The sequence below is a fragment of the Micropterus dolomieu genome, linkage group LG01 (genome assembly GCF_021292245.1).
Source record: "Micropterus dolomieu isolate WLL.071019.BEF.003 ecotype Adirondacks linkage group LG01, ASM2129224v1, whole genome shotgun sequence".
NCBI classification, from domain to species: Eukaryota; Metazoa; Chordata; class Actinopteri; order Centrarchiformes; family Centrarchidae; genus Micropterus; species Micropterus dolomieu.
This window is the reverse complement of record NC_060150.1, coordinates 10,799,963-10,824,733: the sequence shown is the minus strand read 5'-3', so window position 1 is coordinate 10,824,733 and position 24,771 is coordinate 10,799,963. Positions and strand designations below refer to the sequence as shown.

Genomic DNA, 24,771 nt, shown 5'->3' with positions numbered 1-24,771 from the left:
CCCCCCCCCCCCCCCCCCCCCACACACACACACACTCACTCATAAACATGCACATGAACGTGTACTCCCATGGCACACAGAAAGACATAACCTCTTTCTCATAAATGTGCATAAGCACGCACAAGCACACACACGTTCCCGCGTACACACTAATGCAGAACGAAATCACACACGTGTTCCAGCTCTCCTTCCCAAAAGTCAGAGCCAGAGCCTAATAATCAGCTTTCTTTTCCCCGTGGCCGTTGCAGGGCCAGCTGCTACCTCCAACCTCTCCACCTCCTCCCCCTCCTCCTCCCTCCTCCCTCCTCCCTCCCGGGATCTGACAGAGAAATAGAAGGAGTGATTAACTCAGAGCTGTGAGGCTGGTGCCTTCTCACCTGTGGCTCTCTCCTCCACAGGCTGTCCCTCCCTCCCACCTCCTCCTCCTGCTGCTCCTCCTCCTCCTCTTCTCTCCATCTGCCCTCCCTTGACGTTAGACTTTCATACCATACGTCACCTCTTACTTTCTGCCTGTCGCCTTCTTCTTTGTACGGACAGAGCTTTGAAGTGATGTTAAGGATGGTTTAAAGGGAAAAGTTGTATTTTTCATTTTCATTATTCATTAAATTATTAATAATTTACTGGTTTTCCTCACATGTCCTAAAAGTGCTATTCCTCCCAGGATTGTTGATCGATTATTTCAGTTCAGATTACATCTTTAGGGGTAAACATTCTGGTTTCCACCACAGTTGAGCTTGCTGATATATACATGAACTATACATTACTGACATTCAGTGCACTTGCGGTTGGCATGGAGAGCATCACTCACAACCTGAAGCTGTTTGAGAGAAAAAAAACAAAACACTCACCTATAGATTTTTCTTGCACCCATCAACATATGTGTTCCTAACAACGTGCCTTATTAAATAGTTATTGACTCGACTTCAAAGTCTGGAGGGGAAAAGTAGGATTTGTGCTGCATTACATGCCTCACAAGCACAAAACACCACCTTAACGCATCATCTATCCATGTATGGATAGATGATGCGATAAGATACACAATGTGTATAGTAGAACAACTGTGCATGTTTAATCTTATAGAGCAATTTAATGAAGGACACTCAGCCCATTACAGCAAGTATCAGCTTCTAATTTATCATCAATGCAAAATTGATACTTATTTAGAGCTGAAGTAATTAGTTGATTAATCCATTCGAAAATTAATCAACAATTTTCATTTCTTTTGTTCTTTAGTAGCCATTTTATCATAAGGTATCATAATAGTAGTAATTAATTACAGAAACATGTCCTGGGCCTGGCTTAAACTTTTTAAGTCTTGTGCTTTTACTGACAACAAAGGTAAAATCAATGTTTAGGCATGAACCTAACCTTATGATTTTATTTACTGAACCATTAATCAATCTTTTACTAAAGCTGCTTTTTTGGTACTTACTGCCTTTAACCGTTTACTTGTTACTGTTTTTTTAGTAATGAATCACTTTGCTCTCCAAGAGTAGATTGCAGATTCATTTTTTAAATCAAAATAATTTATGTGAGTGAAACAAAATCACTCCTCCTTCCCATATGTCCCTCCCATGTCAGATGTAGGCTTGGCTAATGATTCGAGTGGCCTATTCAGACACATTACCGTCCACAGAGCTCCATTCATTAGGCCAATCAGTTAGGTGATGAGGATGAGAGGCAGGAAAAATGAATAATAACAATAATAATGTGCGTGTGTGCGTGCAAAACAATGGACACAGATGTGGTTTCAGCTGTGTAATTGAACCAGAAATCATTAAATACTTACTTACCTAAATGAGTTGGATTCAGTATTACAAGCACTTATTCTCTAGCCGCTGTGACAGTACACACTGTTACACACGTACGTCCGCGGGAATGACTTTCTGCTGATTTGAGTTATTAGCAGTTAGAGTGAGCGGAGACTCGGCGAGCAGAGGGGACAATACACCACACTTTCACACAACCTCAGACAACACACACAAGTTTGGGGCAATGTCATCCCGGAAAACAGATGGCATGAGGCTGGTTAGGTCAGAGAGTAGATTTGCTATAAACAAGTTGATCTATAATTGATCATTAGCTGGGTGTGATTAGCTCCAGTGCAGGCTGCCAAAAATCACTGCTAACTGATAAAAGCTAATACTGACAAACACAACACAAGCTGCAGCTTAACAATAATATAAATGCGACTGAAACTGAATTTGACTGTTTTCTAACTAAAATTCATATTTCATGTCACATTCTTTTTGGTTTTGGAGTGTACAGCTGCAGCTCTGAATTACACACAGAATTTGAAACACAGACCATGACACAGACGGCCTCGTGCCTCATCCCCACACTGATAATTTGCACGTGTCACAAAAGTGAGTCCACAAAGCGTAGTGCCCCCCACTGGCCTCGGCATGCACCCCCTACCCAGGTTCCTGCTGCCAGACCACAGCAGGTGCAGGCAGGTCAGGTCACACCCTGACCATCTCACTCCATTAGGAGCTAATGGGGGGTGTGATGGCGACACAGAGGGCAACACAGAGTCTGTGTGATTAACAGGAGAGGCACCAAAGGACAAGATCTGAGGGTGTGATGACCTAGCGTAGTCTCTGTAAGTCACACACACCTACGCAAAGAATACAGAAACAGGCCTTATCCTAACTGAATCCCAGCCTTTTGCTTCAGTGAACTGACAAATCACTTTGGAGAGGTGCCATCAGTCAAAGTCAAAAGGTAGAGCAATGGATCATCTCAAGGAATTAAAATTCCAAAGTGCAACTTTATGAGAAAACCCAACGTGCATGCGGTTAAATGAAAAGCAGACGGGCACAGCAAGAATTCTTTCTCCTTAAGCCTTCCTTGAGTTCTCTCATCATAATTACAATCAAACGGGGTTCGGTGAATGTGTGTGTGAATGTGTGTTGTAGGGGGTATTGTTAATTGAGTATAATCAGATGAAGAGCTGTCGCGGTGCTCAGATTGGGGGGTCGAATCAAGGTCGAGGCTGATGAGATATGATCAAATCAGCTCAAGTGACCGGATCCCGCCAGGCAAAAAATTCAACCGCTCCGGTGTGATCGGATCTGATCTGCAGGCAACAGTCTGACACAGAGATAATCTAACTTTATTCAATATACTGTATGTATACTGGAGATTTTAATATTTTAAAAAGGTATCACTGATAGGGTTGGGTATTGTTTAAAATTTTACAATACCAGTACCAAAACTCTTAAATTGATACAGATACCAATAGAGTACTTCATTTGATACCTTGTATAAAATGCCACCTGTTGAAGCCATAGTAGTTGATTGGTGTCCTGTTGGTTGTTGGTTGTTGGTTGTTGGTGGTTGTTGGTTGTTGTTGGTTGTTGTTGACAAGCAGTTGTTTAAAATAACTGTTACATAAAAAGAATTGGGAAATTGTATCAGATCCCTCCTCATCCTAATTAGGTCATCCTCACTAGTAGTATTAGCCTATAAGGGGAGTTTTTTATATTTGAATGAGAGAGGAGTGAAATAGTTCAGTGACCAAATAAGTTTTTGGAAATGAATTTAGGGTATTTTTTTGATGCGTTAGTTGAGCGTAAACAACATTTTGTTAACTTTCAATCAATAAAATGAATTGAAAGATTTTCACGAGTGCTTTCTCCCTTTATTGATGAGTCGCAAATCTCCTCCAAAGACGACATTCACAAGTATAAAACGAGTAAGGAGTCTGTTTAAACAAGTCACTAAACTACACTAAAGACACAAACAGAGGAAAGGAGAGGCTGCATGTCCAGCCTATCAAACCAACTACACCTGAAGCAGCCGGAGCAGCAGCCGGAGCAAAAGCGTTTAATTGATGTGATGGAACGCAGTGATCGATCAGGGACAAGTGATGTGAATAGCAAATAAAAATGTACAGAGATACCAGAAGATGAAACCAACGGAAAGCCAAGCTGGTGGTGATAAACTTGCAATAGTGACAAACATGCCTGAGACCGCAGCCGAAGGTGAGCAGCTGTTAAAATCATGCATGGACTCGGCGCGTCCAGGCCTTTTTTTAAATTTCTTTATACAGTTTATGGTGCAGGCACATAAGGGAAAAAAGGCGTGCTCTTCTCTTCCTTTTGGTGTGTTTGGCTGCAAGCTAAACCATACCAATCCTAATTTATGCCACTATCTGGTTACAAAAAAGTAGGCCTAGGTATCGATTGAAATACTAGTTTGACTGGAGACGTATCGCTTCTACTCGATACTGGGCTGTTTCGGTCAATCCCATAAAAGGTATCGAGCAGCAGCGATACAATTAATCAAGTTCAAGAGAACACAATAAATACAAGGTGCGGATAAAGCAACACAAATACCTCTTCCTTCCATCCAACTCTATAGCTCTACAACAAATTTTATCTTAATGAAGCTTTATAAGCTTTATAATATTTATGAAAAATATAGACTACAGATTATCAGGCAACTCCAGTTAAAGCATTGACAAATAATCCATCCTTCCATTATCTAGACCTGCCTATGAAAGTCATTGTTTTGCAAGTCAGGGCTATAAAGCCTAAGCCAAGTCCTAAAGTCTGAAAATTCATGTTTCAAGTCCAAACCAAGTCATTATGTCAGAGGGCAGCATAACAAACAAAGTGGGAAACTCAAGCTCATTATTTTGGTCTGAACAACCTTCATCAGGTATCAAGTCAAGCCGAAAGTCATCACATTCATGCAACTCAAATCTACATCTAGTACAGTTTGTTCTGTAATCATGAAAAATTGAATTGGAAATATTAGACACCAGTCTTGCAAAATGGACAAACATTCAGAAATAATGAGAACACCGGAGCCAAGGCCAAACAACTGAACCTGAAAATTCCCTTTTTCCATTATGCAATGTAGTTTTAGACAATCAAATCTAGATTGCACCACACGTCTGGAGCCTCAAGGCTTCAACAGCGATGGCAAACCTTAGGAAACAAATGTTCTTTTTGGGGAAAAAGGCAAGAAATAAATCAATTAACAGAAGACAGAAGGAGCATAACAACGAACAGCCGTTCAATCGGACAACGGTGAACTACAGCGGATTACACCAGGCATGTTCAGAAATCCATGCAAGATTTGTACTTAATATTCAACACTTACCTTCACTGGTAAGGATGTATGGATCAAGATTAGAATGTTAAAAAGGTTATGATTAGGCTGGCAGGTGTTGGACATATGAGAGATATCTCAGTCTTTTACAATTTGAACCCTCTCGGCCTCTCAGGTTATCAGGTACAGGGCTACTAACTGTTCCCAGAGTGCAAACTAAACATGGAGAGGCACCACAGAGCTGGAACAAATGTAGAGGATATAAAGCTGCTTGCATGCTGCCCCAACAAACTGTTGGATCAGTGTGCGCTGTCAGTCGGATGGAGTCTAGAGTTTGACATGTCTAGTCGGGTTGGGTGGAGTCGTAGAAAGTTGGACCAATGTGCGCCGTTTTCCAACAAACTGCAACATTCTTAGAGTGTTCCCGTGACAACTAAGCCTACATTCACATGCAGAACGTCAGCGCGCACGACTTTCTTTGATGTCAATATAGGTTAGCAAGGTATCAATTACTCGCTCCTCTCTCTCATTGACAACGGACCCGTCTGATCAGCCTCTCCTCTTCGTGCACAGTCTGAATCAGAACATGCGGGTGCGCACGCAGCATGTTAAAACTGTAACGCCCAGCATCTATACATCTACAGTCATAACGTGCAAATAAGCATCACTTTATGTCCATGGTAATAGCAAAGGCTATGTCTCTGTGAAACGTTAATGTTTCTTGTGATAGAATAATCACAGTTGAAGTGTTTTCAGTTTATCAAGCCTGACGTAACGTTATTAGAAGTAATAAAATCTGCCTATTGTTGCAGATTAAATTTGTGTTTGGTAGGCCTATGTTTAATATCCTTCTTTATATTTGGACTGTAGTCTTTAATTAACATGTTTCACGGCTGGGTTAGGCTGTAAATAAAATAAAAGGGAGTGTCTCTCTTGCAATTATCCTTATGACTATAATTTTGTTTGCTCTGTACCAACCAATCCACCTTTTAACCAGTTGAAATATGTAGTTTGTAGTGTTGTACTTGCCAAAAAGACAGAGTATAGTTCAATCAGTCCTTATTACCAGTTGCAATACATTTAAATGGCCAATACAGCCCATATAGCCAATGCAGTTTTGCACTTGCCAAATAACTGATTCCACCTCCTACCTTTTGACTAAAAGGTTCTCAAAATGAATTGATTGTTAGTTGGGAACTGTTTGGGCAGTGTGCAAGCAGCTTTAGACTTGCACCACCTTTAAAACCAGGTAAAAACTTTAATGTTCTGCACTGCCTTTGACTGAACGTTAAAACACTCATCACGAACCATCTTACTTCTTTGTTCTTAACTTTGTTTCATTTAAAATGTTTTCTATTCTTCTGATTAGCTTTTTAGTGTTTTATGCCGTTTCCCTCTCTCTTTCTTGTTTTTAATGCATTATGTCAATCACCTTTGCGTATGAATGTGCCGTACAAATAAAACTTGCCTTTACATTTTCTAATCAGCGCGCTTGAACCTCATGCTCCCGCTCATCACTGGCCATTCAGACAGCGTGCAGAGTTATGCGACTATTCAGATGCCAATCAAACGCGGCTCGGCGCAGCGGTGAATGAGGGGAATGGAGGTGAGGGAGCGAGATGTCACAGAGCGTCAAAGGCTAATCAGCACATCTGTGCCTCGCAATCACGTCCCCATTCACTAAACTTTTTCTCCAGCGGGTTAGCACGTTTTAAGTAATGCTTTATTGTCACCTGTCAGAGGGGCTGACATCTGACATGTAATAAATGACTTCAGGCAAATCAACCAACATAACATAGAAGAGGCTTTTCCTGGAACTGGTGGGAAAAAAAACTCTACAGCAGCATCATTTTATTTCATTGTGAGTTTTGGGATCTGAAGCTCAACACTGACAGTTATGTTAAGATTCAGTGCTTCCCACCAAAATGCATTGTGTGAGGACTAACAAACATGTTGAATGCATTTCCTTCTTTAAAAACCCATTTGCAAAGTCCATTTATATCAATATTTAGAAATCATGATTGTTTACATCAACTAACACTAGTTTGACAAGTTTGACAATTTCATTATCATTGCCTTGTATATATACTGTATATACACACACTGAGATGTTAAAAATGTCAAATTAAATCAGAATGATTCTGGCGAAAGAAAACTGTAACATGTTCCATTAAATACATATCATGTTCACAATTCTTTACAGTTATAATCCTTCCAGTAGTCATTCAATGTAATGTTTTAATAAATTTATTTTGGTAATTGCAAAATCACCATTCCTATGCTGGATTCAGCTGTGTGCATGTAATAGCGCATTTTTACCTCATTTAAAAAACAGCCTCACCGTTTACTTTCAGATCAACCAGGAGCACTTTGTCATGTTTTTTTGAACTTTCCAAGTTACTTAACTGGTTTAATTAATATCAGATGTATGTAGTATGAGAAGTATAAAACTAAATTTTAAGCTATGCTAATTTGTAGAAATCAGATAGATTTAATAGAGTAGAAACTGTACATACATACATACATACATAAAAGTGTATGTAAAAAAAAAATCCAACACTTTTATGCATATCTGTTTTTTGCAAAATGAAGTAAGTAAAGGTTTCTTTGCATGGTGTCCATTAACACAGGTCCTTATTCAAAGAGGTATCATTTTCAGTGCTCATGACCACAGACCTACTTTAAATATCACAAAACAACACATAACCCATTTCCATCTGAGCAATTCATTTTTCTAGCACTGCGGTCTCCACTGTGACATGCAAGCAGAAAAGATGAATGATGGGAGATGGCCTCGTAATCAAGCACTGACATTTCAGAGGGAGATCAGCTGGGATATGCACCCTTACCATTTACATTCCAGCAACCAGAGACTTGCACATGAGGTTTATGGCCGCGATTAAAAGTGATTAAAAAAAATAGGCTAATTAAAGAGAGATGGAGGAAATCATTCCAGTTTTTTTTCCATTAAATATCCCATGAAATTAGATTTCTCGTTTGGCTGCATGGGATGGAAGGTTGAGCTTTTTATGTGTTTTTTCCCCCCCCTTCCAAAACAAGGTCCGTGCGGAGTAATGTATATGTGTGTCTGTGCACAGGGAATGAGGAGTGACAGTCCACTTATGAGGAGACGTTATGCTCACTGAGTTTAATTCCAATTCTGGAGTAGATCGGCGTGACAAGAGAGGACACTCACACATGTTGCACATTCAAATTTCAGCCGCATGTGAGACGAACAATGAGAGGGCCTTGTAATCAAGCATTTTGTTGTTTCACTCATGTCACACTAAGCAGCATTCTGAACACAACAAAATCTCTCCAATGAATACAGGAAACAGCAGATGTCATTATAGGAAACAGCAGATGTCATATATATGGGAGGTCTCACCAATTGAAACCAGGTGTATAGCTTGTATGTCAATGGAATGCTGGTATTGGACAGACTGCCCGCTGACAGCTCCTGTGTACCGTCGTGACGTATGGGAGTAATGGTCACGGCTAATGCAGAATCCCAAACGACGGGAGAGAATGACATTTCTGGTAGCGGTAAATGGGCGAACGTGTAGAGGTAAAGCTCTACATCTGTTAGTAATAGCTTTTGAAAAGACGGAGAGGGAAGGGATGGAGAAGCGAGGGCGAGATGATGAAATAAAGAGGAAAGGAAAGGAAGGTAAAGGCAAAACAGCACACGGAAATGTCTGTTTTTGGCAGAATGAACACCTGATATATCAAGATACTTCATCACATTGATGCAAAAATCCTGAAAATCCAATATTAATAAAAATCTGATATCAGGCATTCTCCTTAGTCTCATGATATATCTCATCATACCACCCAAACATGCAACCACATACTAGTCCACAATTTGTGTGAGTGAGTAAGTATGTGACTGGAGAAAAAAAGATGATTGATGGAGGATAAAGAGGGTAAAGCAGGTTAGCTAGACTCCCAACTACAATGATTTGACCAAAACAGCATGACATAAGAAGAGATGGAAAAGCTCTTATGTCTGCCCACTTCTCTTCACCATTAACAAAGTAGTGGGGTTTCTGACAGGTCAATGACTCCAACCGCCATGCGTCCAACTGTCATCTGAAAGCTGCAGGGCACACACACACAACCACAGTAAATGGTAAAAGAAGAGGAGAGCTTCATAGAGTATGACTGACTGACCTGCAGTGCTCTCTTTATATTGTGGTCTTTTGTGTCTTTTGAGAGTGTGTACTGTGTATAAGTGGTCACACCTAAGCGCCCCATGGCCTTCTTCACATTCATCAGATTGATATTAATATTCATGAGGAAGCTGGTGGCCGGTGTCTCGAGATGGGATGCTAATGAATGGAGTGTGTGTGTGTGTGTGCCAGTTAGTGTGTATGTGTGTGCACAGCGCTTGTCACAGATGCAGGGGGCAGAACTGTAATCAAATCACAGCCGACGCCTCATCTCCGCCCTCATCAACCACCAGTGGCGCGCCTTCCGTACACGCCAGTGCTAACATGCTACGCTACACGCCTGCCTGTGGTCTGTGTGTGTGTGCGACTGTGTGCACGAGTGTGTGTTGAATAATGGTCGGGGGCTGGCCCAGATAAAGAGGTCTAGAATCACGGCTAAGCTAACCACTAGGCGTACAAATAGCTAACCATTATCTCTCATTAGCATCCGTGGCTAACACAGGGCCCATGCTGTGCAGTGGAGGACCCTCACAATAGGACCACTCCTGTACGATTGATGGTGAAACAGCGTCGGCCACAATAACAGAACAAAAAAGAAAAGCACTAAAGATAGAATCTGTCAGTCGTGGAGAGGTAATAAAAACGTAGACAAACAAAAGGAAGTCAGACTAATCAAGAATGCCAGGCACAGCTCATTAATCTACGAGAGCCGACACTATTTGGGAGCCCGAAGATAAGTCTAATGACTGGCACTTTATGAAGATCACGTGCGCTCGTCCTATTCTGTCTGCTATCTTTTCATCAGCAGCAAAAACAAAAGACTAAAAATGAAAAGTGAGTTCAAAGCGGGGAAGGCGTTTGGAGAATTGGGTAAAAGCTGAAAGAGTAAAGAAACAAAAAGGTAAATAGGACAGTTCCTGCATGGTTCAGGTTCCAGTGAACCGTTTGCTCAGCAGAGCCTGTAATCACAGAAAGAACTGCCGCTAGGAAAAAGAGAGGCCACGTCACGGTAAGTTGTTGAAAGAATTTGATCAAATGTTAGAGCGGGATTTGATCTGTGACTCTTCATCATCACTCCAACTCGAGTGCGGGGAGAGAAAACAGGGTTGGAAAATGAGTCATTAAAATCTATGACTCACTCTCTTATGCACAAATAAGATGCAGATCTCATGATTATAATTCCATCACGCTGGAAAATGAAGCCTCTGTTCTCTGTGATTGCAAAAAAAAAAATTTTTGAGCCTCTGTTGAAGATTCCCACTAGGTTTACACATCTATTATTTAGTTGTGTCCCCTTTTTCACAAAGAGTATTTTGTCAGACTTGCAGTCCTACATGCACATGACGGCGTGCATAACACACACACACACACACACACACACACAATTGTTCATTCAGCTTAAAAACACCAATTGTTATTGCATAGTACAGTGTCGGCTGAATATTCCATTTCCATTTCATTTGGCCTTCTTGCTGACTAAGTGTTGATAATTCATCATTCGTCTGGGCCCGGGCGGCTTATGAATATGGATTTCGGGCAGTTTATTAGCACATCTTAGGAATGCATTATGGGAAATTAGCAAGAGGAATCAAATTTGCACTTTCTAAAAATTGGGCAACTGTCTGTCTGTGTATAAAATGCAGTAACTTCAACTCCCAACTCAATCCTATGACATAGCATCACGGCTCTTTTGGAGAACTTCCATGTGAACTTCCACATGGCTTATTTGTTTTAAATCTGAAACTGTGTCCTTTCAGCTGTCTTAGTAAAAATAAACATGACAGCTAAATCACACACAACACCGCCACCACTACGACTTCTTCGCTTCTCTGGAGAACGCGAGGAGAGGAGGAGGTTTGATGAGAGGAGGAAATAATTGCACTTCCTTACCGAGCACATATGCAGCGAATTAAGACGCAAGCAAATCCAATCCGGGTTTCTTTTCTTTGGTCAGAACCAAGGAAGTAAACCTCATTTTGTCACATTTGGTATTTAGCTGGCTTGAACAGCAAACAAGCGGTGACAAGCTAACCAAGGTGTGGATTTACAAATACCTTGTTTATTGGACATCCTGTCATCCTGCCAGGCTGGAGACTTCACGAAGGGAGTCAAAATAAATCCGCTACCAGACTCTAAGCGCAGCTAAGAATGACAGATTCTCTGCTGTAATTTACTGTACCTCACACCAGGTAAGAATAATCAAGAAATAGCTTGCCATCAGCGTCAAGGCTCATTTTGTTATGCCAAGCTGTCCAACTGTTGTCTATCAGGTCTCAACATGTCTGTGTGTTGAAGTGGGGATAGGAACAACAATAGGGCAACACTGTGCGAGTCCAGATGAACCAAATGCTAAAAATATAACATGGAAATCAGAGAAAACATTGAGGCTCAAGCATAGCATACACCCTGTCCATCAAGACATCCTCACCTTGTCTCTGTCTTCCACTAGATCACTCAGCAAGTCGTCCATGTCCAGGATCCCTCCTTCAACGTACTCCAAGTGGTGGGTGTTCACTTCACTCCCCCCATGCTGGACACAAAGACAGCAGCAACAATGATAAAGTCACAATAAGGCTAGACTATAAAGAGAACAGATTTATTTAAAATTTACCTACCTAAGTTTACTCATTTGAATTAACATAACTGTCAGAATCCTGTACAATTAAACTGAGAATTGCTACAACAACCAATCACATTTGAGTAGGAGCTTAAGCAACCAATCAGCTTACAGTATAGTTTGGGTGTACAGAATCTTTAACTGCTCCCACTGTAAAAAAAAAAAAAAAAAAAAAAAAAAAAAATCAGAAGAGAGGCACAAAAAATAACAACACACAAAATCCTTGTGAATTACCAATGTATTTGAATAGTGGTACACACAACTATTACTATACATGCTTTATGCAAACTATGGGAGAAAATAAAGTGTTTCATGAGATAGAAAAGCTTTATTTATAGAACAGTGCTTACAATAACTGTCATAGGGTATCAGGCCAAATAAAGACAACATCCCATTTGTGTACAGTACAGATGTCCACCCTGACAATGGCCTTTTCCGATGGAAGATTATTTTACGATAACTATAGGTTTTAGTAAGAACTGGAGGAAAAAACATTTTGCTATGCTGTTTACATCGAGTTATCTGTCCCCTTAATATCTCGTTAGTTGTTGCATTTGACGTCTTACAAATACTGGAATTCTAGGAGAATTTTTGCCTTACTGTAATTAAGCTGACATTTGCTGTAACAGCCAAAAGTGGGGTTATAACTAACAGTTATTTTCATTTTCGATTATTCTGTTGATTATTTTCTCGATTAATCGATGAGTTGTTACGTTGTGAAAAATCTTGATCGATTTTAAGGTCACGAACCAAATATATTCAGCTTTTTGTAATAGAGGAGCAAAGAAACACAGTGAAATAAAATATTCACTTATAAATGCTGAACTCAAAGAATTTTTCTTTTAAAAAAGGGACTCAAAGTGATTAATCAATTATCAAAATAACTGCAGACCCATTAAATAGTTGACAACTAATCGATTAATTGACTAATCATTGATGCTTTAGCCAAAAATAGGAAAATGTAATACATTACAAGTCATGTGATTCATACAGGCTTCCGCACATTTTTATGTTAAACTTTTCCTCTTCTTATTGACCTTTGTTTAAAGGCTTTAGTCATTGTTTGAATATAAAGTATTAAATAAATTGGAAATTTGAATACTATGTTTAGAGCAACAAATGTGACCCAATACTGACCAGTCAACATGACAACCACACGTATAATATCTAGACAACAGTAGGTTTCCCTATTTGTTTGGCAGGTACCGAAGGAACAGATGACCTACATCACAGTGCATGCACAACCGTGGGTTTACGGCGCACAGTTTGTACATAGGAATGTGAGAATGAGGTGAGGAGAAGACAGGAACTTTTCCAGTTTTGCTGGTCTGTGGGGAGCAGTCGTGAGCACATTCCAGGCCGGTTTCATTGTTGCCATGAAGACAGAGGTCAGAGTCAACCCACCCCACAGAGCAGGAACTACAGTGAGCCTGGCGTTCAATCCACTGACAAAGAGAACAAACACTTTTGACTAGGTTGCAATCTGAAATCTGTGTTCTATTTATACAACAAAATCAATAGAGAAGTACACGAACAATGGCATCTTCCCCTTTTTGTGGCCAGAATATGGAATCTACTGTGGTTATGCTATGCAGAGCTCCAAGAGAAAGTGCATCTGTGAACAATTTAACACGAGGACAATGATAAATTGCATAAAAGTGGGTTCAATTCAGTCTTGTTATATAAATATTTGCAATTTTTTCCACAATTTCTATTAAAAGTCATTTCTGGACATAGAAAAGAAATCTTTGATAAGCATTATCGTTTCCAGCAATGTGTGGAATAGAAAATGACCATTAGGAACTGCCCATACCAATAAGCAATCTGTCAAGAGCAACACAAGACTACATTACCAGCTAAATTAACAGCTATAGGCTATAAGCCTCAGAGGCTGGAATGAGTTTGGCTGTACCCAGCGAGCGGCTTCTGCTGTATCACTGAAGCCCATTGTGAATGGGCTGGTTCTTGCTCTGCTGCATCCGAATGTGAATTACAGGGCACAAAAAAAAAAAAAAAAAAAAAAATAGAGGGTGTCTGCCTTTCACAATTGGCCAAGTCCATTCTCTTAAATCAAATGATTGGGAGAGCCTGGGATTTCAATCACAGGAATAAAGCCAGAACCTCCCTTTCTTCAGAAGTGACCATAATACCCGCGCCAGAGCTGTGAGAGATAGAGCGAGTGGAATGAACTACAACTAGCACACAAAAATACACTGCAGTTCGCAAAGGCATTGCGTGACAGGCAAACAGGCAGTGATCCAGAGCCCAGAGAAGTCTGTCACCTTACAAAATATTAAGTTATACAAAAAATATGAGCGAGGCCATGCAAAGAAAGAGTATGAACCTGCGTTATGAGCATTTAAGTTAATTATATGTTTGTCAGTTTATACTAAACCTTGGAAAAATTACCTCAAGGTTGACTTACTAGCTTTTCCTAGAACTTTCACCTGCATGGAAAAAAAAGCAAGGAAAGAATCTAGCAAGTGGACCATATGTAAATAAAAGTAAAGATTGCTTTGTCAAACTGTGTCATTTTGAAAAGAAAAAAGACAGTGTGACTCACCTGAGACACAAAATGTATGTAAAAAGTCAGATAACAATCCTAAGTTCTGAGAGTTTCATTTGAAAATATTTACTATAGGGCAACACGTGAGATGGAAACCAGCAGAGTACATGACTCATCAGGGCAAAGCAATTACACATCACCAGAAAACCTGGTCCAACCTGAACAACTGCCGGCGTTTTTCTTTATACCACTGCCACTATTTATTTCTGACAGAGTGTGTGCGTATGACAGCAACAGCAAAGGAGGAAGGAACGCGAGGTTTGGAGTTTGCGATGACATCACCAGCATTAAGAGAAGGGAGAGAAGGATTAATCCACATCAGTGGATTAGAGCACAACAATGCCCAAGTGTTAATTAGCATCACCTCTGCAGGCCGTGCTTAAGCACACCTGGCATACTTGTGCTTGTTTCCCCCACCAGAACTCACGAGGAACGACACTTTCCTCTCTTTCTACCTAGTGATGAAAAGGGATGAATGTATGACACTTCAGAGAGAAAGTAATCTAAAGAGAGGAAAGAAACCTTCTGAAGTCCCTCACTGTCAATCCCTGGTAATTCCCCTTTGTATCCTGAGCTCTTCCCGTGAAATAAAAAACAAAAGGAGTCGGGAGTCAGTCAGTCAACAGCGGAGGAGAATTACCGTGACAGTTAGAAGAGTAAATTCCCTGCAAATTACACCATTAAGTCGCTCCACCATTTAAAGCGATATCACTTCTTCTTCTCCCTCTCCCCTGTCTCTGGTGAGCAAACATGACACCACTCGAGAGCGGTGAAGCGGCGGGGCGATTAGTGAAGCTAAATTCAGTGGGGCTGCAGCAGTGGTGGTGGCGGTGGTGGGGGTGTCGGGGGTTGCTATTTCACACTTTGATCCTCAGAAGAATGTGTAATTACACAGCTGCAGGAAGACGGTGTGGATTTAGCCGTGACAAAAAAAAAGTCTTAAATGAACGTGTCAATGAGGGGGTGTCTTTGAGTCGGATCCATCGGTGTGAGGGAGAGGACAGGGAGAGAGCTTTCTCTCTGAAGGAAGAAGACAGCCAGAGATGGAGACAACTTGACCTTCACCTACATTCTACTCTAATCTAAAAAGGGCCAAACTTAACCCTAGACGTTATAGAAACATATTGAGTCGATAGGTAACACTTTAACCCTCGCAATTTAGCATTAATAAGCAGTATAATATGATAAATGGCACATAAAACGGTTTATAAGAAACTCTTTTGTGTTATTAAGTGATATAAGGACTTTACACCCTTGCGATATCTTGTTGAAAAATGTGCTGTACTGAACTTAACGTGTTTGAAGTATTTTTAGGAACAAAATTCCCCAGGTTGCACTGCGGTTTTTAGAACCACACAATTTCAGGGGGCAAATTGGCAGCAGGAAAAAAATAAAAAATCACTAGTAATTATATATTTTTTATTTTATTTAGTGTTAGAGGGCACGCAGCACAGAATGATTACATTAATACACCCACAAAAGTCTGATGACTTTAAAAACATGCTCTACCATATACATAATATATACATATTACAGTATACATAGTATTGCTAAGAACTGTTTTTACCTAATCTGAATATTTCCATCAGTTGCCTGATGTTACTGTATAGTGATGTCAATATGATAAATAAAACATTATTTGTTAAAATCACAAGCATTCACTAACTGTTAACAGCTAATGAATGCTTGACTATATACATCATTATAGTCATTTAGGCTGGTGACATTGTATGTGTTCAGTAGTTTTAAACACATTTCCATACATGTTTACAGTGCTTTATTACACACTAAGAAAATTGTATTAAGCAGTAAAAAAAAACTCTCTTTCCATTTATTTAAATTTAAAGGGGCTTTATGTAAGTTTTTCAATTAAAATTACTTATTAATAAATCTAATTGTCATTGCCTTATTGTCAATGGGCTCAAAACTCACATAGAAATGAAGCACACACTTCTCTGTTGATTGCATCAGCTACTATTTTGCTATAAATGTGAGGACACCGGATCGGATTCAGCTCTGTGCGCGCTCCTGAGCCTCTCTCTGACTACAGCAACAACACCACAACGACATGCAGTCCACTAACACCATAAAACATTGACTCCAACATAAACTCCATGCAAGGATAAAAACAACAATAAAGGTTGATGTGATGAAGCCTGTCAGACCAAACGAGATTCAGATTATGACAGTTACACCAGAAAGTCACGTTAGCTCGGCTTCTGTGTTTAATGTGAGATTTCTGTATGAAAGTGGTTGTGTTTCGGATTATGCTCGCTTGAACTCATGAGCGAGCACGCGTACGAGCACACACCTGGTTTCAATCTTAGAACAGCACCACTAATGGCCACTGAAAACTACATAATGCCCCTGACCATGGTGGGAATTGAGTACTGAAGTTTGTGTAATTGTACGTTTATTTACATATTAACCCCTTGTGGGAGACATGAGTGTTTGTGTCCACATGCATACATGTGTGCTCTGCTTTTGTGTACTGTATATCCTATCACTCTGGAACAGTGGTGGACGAAATACTCAGATCATTTACTTAAGTAAAGTTGTAAACATGAAATGTGTTTGCATGAAAAACGATCAAAATAGTTGCCAATTAATTTTCTGTCTACCAACTAATCATGTCATCTGTACTTGTATAAACTGTTGGGTAGTTTTTTTTATAACATAACAACGTATTTTATAAACTCTTTTACATACACGTGCAGAGGGGGGTGCGATGGGTGCTTGAGCACCTGCCCTTTTGCTCTTTGATGCCCAAAGTGCTCTTTTGTCAATAAAATGTATTTATTTATTTTTAAATCTATTAGTAAAATGAATGAGTAATAATTTCACAGTAAATAAAATGACCCACATGATGACCATTTACCTGATGACCTCATCCGTGACGAGCCCTCCCATTCAGACACCTTAAGTGATTCAGCAGCACTGCCTACAGGACACGTGCGATTCCGCCGGTAAGAGGGGTTTGCCGTAATGTGCTTGTTGTGGGTTGTTGGATGTATTTTACAAGAAAGATGCAAAGTAGTTGTGTATATTGTTGTGTGTTGCCTGTAGAAGTAACGTTTGCTGCCAGCTAACACTATGCCGACAGCTAACGTTAATAATAATAATCCTTATTTGTAGAGCACAAGTTACAAAGTGCTTTAACAAGTGTAAAGACAATAATACCCAAGAGACAATAATACAAAAAACAATACAAGATAAAAAACGTTACTTCTACACACAGACAAACAAAGGTATTCTGTTCACTTCGTGCTTACTGTTTGAGGGAGAAAAGGTCTGGTATTTTTTATGTAATTTGAAGAAAAACCTTTCATAAAACTTAATAAATAAAAAACGTAGTGTGCCTTAAAATAATTATAACATCATAAACATAACAACAGGTTTACTTATCATTTAATTCAGAACAGTATTGGAATAGATTTAGCCTATATTTTCACTGTGTTTACAACAGCAAACCTCCTATCTAAACTAAATAACTGGAAATACATGTAATATTCCTGACATCAAAGTGAAGACTGAAGATGAAATGGCCCTATTAGATTTCAGAAAAAGGTATGAAATGTTAATGTGAAAGGTAAATGCTACTCTGTCATGGTTATTATGGCCCAACAGAATGAACACACACACACACACACACACACACACCCCCACCCACCCCCCTTAGTTTATTTATTTAGATTTATGATTAGATTTGTCTCACTCTTACCCCTGCCTTGGCCAACCTCGTCCTTTCTTCCAGTACTGTCTCCTTCTCAGATTATTTCCCACACTTTTTTGAATCTGGTATCTTGTTTTCTCTACCTGCAGCAGTCTCTGTGAGCATCTCCCTCTTATTTTCTCACAGCAGTCAGCCTTGGCGGCAGCTGCAGCACTACAGCAGGTCAGTCATAGTGAGCCAGTTCCAAACACTGTCAGCAATCTTTACATCTTGTCATGGTCACATATTTGTTTAATCAGCTAGTAACTCCTATGTTTGTTATAATATCTCTAGTCACAGATCAACACCAGTAGTATCAGCAGCAGCATCCCCAGCAACCCCTCAACAGCAGCGGTTCGCTGTAAGTTATGTCAGCCCACAGCGTTTTAAAGCTAAGGAGGGCTGAAAAGCTTGATTTGTAAAGTAACTACTAAAGCTGTCAGATAAATGTAGTAAAGTAAAAAGTACAACATTTCCCTCTGACATGTAGTGGAGTAGAAGTAGAAAGTGCCATGAAAAGAAAACACAAGTAAAATACAGGTACCTTAAATTTGTACTTAAGTACAGTAATTGAGTAAATGTACTTAGTTACTGTCTACCACTACTTTGGAACATATTATGGTAAAATTGTTTCCCCACATAGTTATCAGGGAATGCAAGGTGGGTGGGATGGGTAGGATAATTTAGGTGGGCATCTCTAAACAGAGTTTGATTATTTTCTTTATTCTGTTAATATTATTATTATTATTTTGTTGTTGTTGTTGTTCCTTCAACAGAAAATAAAGGGGAACAATTGGTTTTACTTCTGGTAAAGTGTTACTGATTTACTCCTTCAACAAAATATAAAAAAAAAAAAAAACAGAATTTATTTTCTGAGAGACTTTCTCCACTGATTTAACAAAGTATATTCCTAAAGTTGAGGGACATGAAATGACTGTTTATTAACCATTTCTTATCAGTGGACATACTGCTTATAAATACTGTGTAAATAAATACTGAACAAGCTCAGAGTAGCACACACTGAAACCAGGCAGGGTGGCATTTCACCTGGGGAAAAAAAGATTGTTTGTACTTTCACATCTCTGTAATTGAAAATAGATACATAAACACATTTTCTTTTTACTGTCATGATGCCTGGAATGCCCAAGTCACACTCTATTGTGCGTCTGTCCGGCGACAGTGCCCTTCAGCTAAACAGTGAACGCCTTCTGGCCTCAGGATGCTGCTCGGTAGCTATTTGAAGTGGGGAATCAATAGAGCTAACAGTGTTACAGAACACACTCACAGTAGCAGAATGCAAACTAATCCCTGAACACATATGACAGCCAGCCTGGTCTACAATCCAATGACACAAACAACCTAATGAAGAGAAACAGCAGGTTTGAACAGTTGCATTAAAGTTCAAGAATGCCTTCTGCATACCTGAGTTCTGACGCATATACCATCCCACAACGGACACGTCCTCTCACTCCTACATTCATGAGAAGGAGGGCAAAGTGCTTTCAGCTTGTTAAGTGCGCTGTCAGGTGTCACCAGAGTAGGTATAGGGGCTGTAATCTGAACTGAACCTGCACAGACAGACCAGGCGACCGAGAGAGACAGCTACAGTACATGGCTGTTTCCCCTGAGAACTCACAACACTCGCTGATCCCTCAGGCTATAGTCCTATACTAATATAGTGATCGAGAGTAACAGACGTCAGTCAGCTGTTAAGAAGACTCTTCTCTCCTGCACTTGTGGGTTCTTTTACTTCATCACAGTTTACAGGAAGCGGGTTGAAATTATGAGTCAAAAATCATCTACAGCAACTTTGATAACTGATGGACTGTTTAAGTCATTTATCAAGCAAAAACACACAAACAGCGACTAAATGTGAGAATTTTATGCTTAAAATCTTTTAATCCTATATATTTAGGTTTTGTACTGTCAGCCGGATGACACAAGCAACTCCAGACATCGGTTTAAGGAAATTCTGATCAACAGGTTCATTATTTTTTTTGCCATTTTACAGACTAAACATTTAATTGAAAATAGTTGTCAGTTGCACCACAAGAAGCGACACTCATCTGTGTGGAAATAAGCAATCATTTTCTTCAAATCATAATTATATGGATGACAGCTGGAGGCAAGTTGAAGTTTAATTTAGAATTAAACAAATTGTAAATCTGAACACCTTAGGTGCAAATCCTTACAGAACTCCCACAAGCTTGTGCTTCCTAAATCACATGCCATTATAGCAGTGATAGAATAATGTGTGGAAACTATTTGGGGAAATCTTTTTATCACCATCATGATTGCACGTTTTCTCATTGTTTTTTACAAATCACACTGTATAATGAGCTGTAATGTTTCTGTATGCAGCTAGTTAGAGGCTCTGTCGGTTCACAGAGCTGTCTGTACAGATGAAAGCAGCTGAACACGTACAGAGTCACAGCTGAGATCACATTAAAACAAGCCGCTAATTATGGAAGGTCTACAAGCCATTACTGCAATGCACAGTGAGACCTTGCAGGACCCTGTTCGCCATGCACAGGGCTATAAACCAACACACACCCCCCCAAGTGATTAAACCCAGGTTTTTGACACTGTCCCTGCTGTCATCGGTGAGCCGGGGAGTGGAGAATTGTGCAGTTAATGTGGGCACTAAGTGGACTCTGCTGGCAGGAGCAGCCGGCTCATCTGGTCAGATCTATTTGGTCCTCTCTGGCAGCTACAGAGCCGGACTGTCCTCATGATGATCTGCCTCTATTAAGAGGAGGCAAAAGACTCCTGAGTTAGCGTCTAGCGAAGGCACCTAATTAACATGCTCTGTGAAAAGCAATCAAGGGCCTGGTGCATTGTAATCACACAGTCACATTTAGCCTACTTTAGCTTGTGCATGTCTCACTAAGAATCATCAGGGGCCTCTGGGCAGAGTGGGCACGGCTGTGGCTGTCAGTGAAGCACAGACATGACAGCTCAGGGGACACCAAGGAATATGAGCTCCTCTATGTGTGTGTGGCCATCTGGGTGTTTGTGTGTGCTCCTTCCCCGAGTGGAAGCAATCCATCCAGCCATCCAGCCACCCTATCGGTCCTTCCATCACTGCTTCCGCAAGGCCTCTCGCATCTACACAAGCGAGCCTCTTGCCTCGCCAAGGGGGAGGGCGCTTGGGTGGGCTGAGTGTGGGACCAGCCAACCGATAAGACCGGAGCCTGTCGCCAGTCCTAATCCCCAATCACTCACAGGACAAAGGCTCCTGTCCACGGCGCACATCCCCGACTGCGGCCACATTGAGGACATCAAACAGTAAACTTCCACCTGCCCGCTGAGATACCAGGGCTTAAACAGGGAGCTATTGTACAGGTAGACAGCAGAAGCTCCAGCCAGCACCACTCACATCCTCCACACTGAGACGAAACACACATCAGCACCCTATCACACTAGGACAGCGTGCACATACATCAGCATGCAGCTGATTAATAAAAAGGTCAGTTCGGCAGAATGATTTATGTTCAAGTGATTGCAACACCAGGGAGCAGAGCAAAATATCTTTGTGTATATGTGGGACATTCAAAACAACACAAGTCACAGGAAAACAACACTGCACCAGTTTGGTTTGGGACGTTCAGTGCATGCCAGGGGATATTTTGTAATGTTTTGCCTCTACTTCCCCTAAATTTCCCAAATTTCTTTCGACTGCCATCAGAACAGGTATGAGCTTAATGCATCCAGATGTGTTATGAATGCAGGCAGACAGCAACCAGAGGGAACAGAGTTTTTTTCCCCAGTTGAGGCACACCCCTTCATCATAATCCAAAATGCACTGTGGCTGTATTGCATTCTGGTCTATTAAGATAAGCTTATGTCAACTTACATTGACAGATGAAATCCTGCAGTTACACTAGGCGCCACCAAAATAAAGTTTGCAACAATACCTTTAGCTGTTTGTTTTCTGTGTGTCAACTTTTAAATGTCTAAGGTTTTTGAAAACCCCAATATTTCTACACACTTATATATTGAAATATAAAGTACTTCAGGTCCAGTGATAAACCTTAAGTGGTACAAAAGTAAGCAGAAAACTGCCTAAGCTAAAAACGTGACCAAACCAAAATGGTGACATTTTCAGATATAAAATTAATAATAAAATTAAAGACTTGTGGTCATTATTTCACTGTAGGATAAACTTATGACCAACTGGTGCGTCTTCCTTCATTAATTACCTTTTTTTAGTTGCAATGTTGTACAAATTAAGCTTCTGAGGGTGTATTCACAGGGGCTGTTCCAACCTGTTTACAAATTGGGGCACCCGTAGAAATGTTTTCAACTTTAAAGGCTTCATTTACTTCCAATGTTCAAACTGCTGACCTGTAGTGTATATATTTCATTCTGTGAGAGGCACCACTAGGACAGGTTGTATGAAGATATTATGATGGTAAGTGTCAGGCCTCCCCTGCCACAATAACAAACTGTCAACAACAAAAAAAAGTTTAAAGAGGAGTCAAAACTTTGTGAATGAAGCTTGTCTTTACTTGTGAACCAAACTCTACTTCATTTTTTCACAAAATAAATAATTAGCTCAATGTGACGCCTGTCTCATGTCACGTTAAGCTAGTAGCTAGCTCCAATGTTATGAACATTATAACCACAAAACAGTCACGTGACCCACACCTCAGCCAAGTTCTGTGAGCTCGCTCTTACATAATGTGAAGCATGAGTGCATTGAAACATTTTCTGCGGACACAATTAGGTGACCAGATGTGAAAGAAAAGTACCGAAGAAAGTAAGTATCTCACTGTTGTAGACGGGTTTACCTGCTCGAACACCCTGCGGTACCTCCGCGTGGCTTGCTCGACTAAATCCCGGACGGTCCATCCAGCCTTACAGGGAACCACCACTGCGGTGTCCCCGAAAGTTACTGTAACTTTCATAGTAGCTGGAAGTTCAAAATGTTTTTTAGTTAAGAAACGTATCCAACTTTCGGTAGTCTCTCGACCCGGAGCTGCTCCCTGTTTGAGACGAAGAAAGTGTCACCTGTCCGTCGAAACTGGAGCAACAGGTGTCTCAGGTCAGGATGAAATCACGGTGATGTCACTAGTCAGCCTTCACCGAGCTAAAGCGGTAAAAAATAATAACCTCAGAAAACATCGTATTTTCTGTCCAGCGGTCATATAAGTTGGAAATAAACGGTAGCTACAGCCGCAGAGTGTGAGTTTCTGTCATGTTGAGCTGCCCGCTGATACACCCACACAAACTGAGAGAACCCGGAAGAAATCACTGCGACTCTGGCACTTCAGGAAATTCATTCCCAGGCACTCCACCTCTCTACTAAAACTTTATTATAGTGTATGCCACTTAATCGATCATTTTGCCATTAATATTTAAAGCAGGTTGCAAAGTTTTTTTTTATGTTTGACGTAGTTTTAATACAAAGAAATGTTTGACATTTTCCATTAAATTAGGCTAAAAGACATAGCAATCCCTTTTTCTGTAACGTTACCTGCTTTTTGCCTTTTATGGTTTTGGTGGGTGTATTTTTTATATTTTATGCACACACACACACACACACACACACACACACACACACACACATATATATATATACACAATATATATATATCATATAAACAATAAGAGCATAAATAAAAAGAATACAAAAGTTTAAAAAAGTGACAAAGAATGAGATATTAGACAAGTGTTGTGGAGGAATCAATGCAACTCAGAACGCTTTTTAATTCACTGACTTGGAAAATACTAAACAAATATGTTGTAATAATTCTGCAAAAATGTTATATGTCTAACATAACCATTAAATCACAATTAAGCGTATAGACAGTGTATAGGCTATATGTACAAAACTACTGTATATTCTATAGGAATTTATCAAAAATATACTTTAAGTGGGAATTTTATATTACAATTATATCAAGTACAAGTACATTTACTCAATTTCTGTACTTAAGTACAGTTTTGTGGTATCTAAGCTTCACTTTAGTATTTTATACTTCTTTACTGCTACTTCAGTACATTTTAGAGATTGTGAATTTTACTCCACCACATTTATTTCCCAGGTATTGTTACAAGCTACTTTACAGACATAACCTAATCAGCGGATAAAATATGAAATATTGATTTAAAGATGAAGCTACTCAACAGTATGTAAAATGGTTCTATAGTTTAACATTGACAGTGGTCATTTTCTAATCGACATACTCCTGTAAAGTCATATTATTTTATAGGACAGCCAGAAGGACTATTAGGTAAACTGTCCACATGTATTTGCAGAGAAATACATTAGCCTAACTCCTTCCCTAATCCCCCTGCACACACACAGACAGACACACCACCACACCTCTACTCACACACATCACACATACTAATTACCTAACCGTTATTGTCTGTCATTTTATGTCATTAGGTGTGTTGTGAAATTGCCTTTATGGATATTAATGGCCGCTGACACGCTCCCGTGCCTTATTCCCGCGCATTGTTTGGTAATGCTCTCGGGAATTTCCTCCCCATCAAATCAGAAAGCCACCGCGGCAGATGGATTCATAATTGGGACAAGCAATTATTTCCACTGCCACTGTAATTCATCCGAAATGTACGGAACGTTACAATGATGGGCTGACAGCCCTCTATGCCTCTTGTTTCATCTCACTCC

The 24,771-nt window shown here is 40.1% G+C and overlaps 1 protein-coding gene across 4 annotated transcripts in view; it reads right to left on the bottom strand.

The window, feature by feature from the left end:
• pard3ba (par-3 family cell polarity regulator beta a) overlaps nt 1-23,389 on the bottom strand; it is a 168,703-nt gene extending 145,314 nt beyond the window's left edge. Inside the window, exons 1-2 of one of the 4 annotated variants that reach the window (XM_046056761.1) lie at nt 22,922-23,389; nt 11,662-11,763 (exon numbers count right to left, since the gene is read on the bottom strand). In XM_046056761.1, coding sequence (XP_045912717.1) covers nt 11,662-11,763; nt 22,922-23,038 — 219 coding nt within the window. In that variant the 5' untranslated portion in view covers nt 23,039-23,389. Of the gene's footprint in view, nt 1-5,112; nt 5,399-11,661; nt 11,764-11,962; nt 11,998-22,921 lie in introns of those variants that run through there. The other 3 variants (XM_046056789.1, XM_046056770.1, XM_046056778.1) reach the window with 3 other exon arrangements.
• Nucleotides 23,390-24,771: the final 1,382 nt, after the last annotated feature.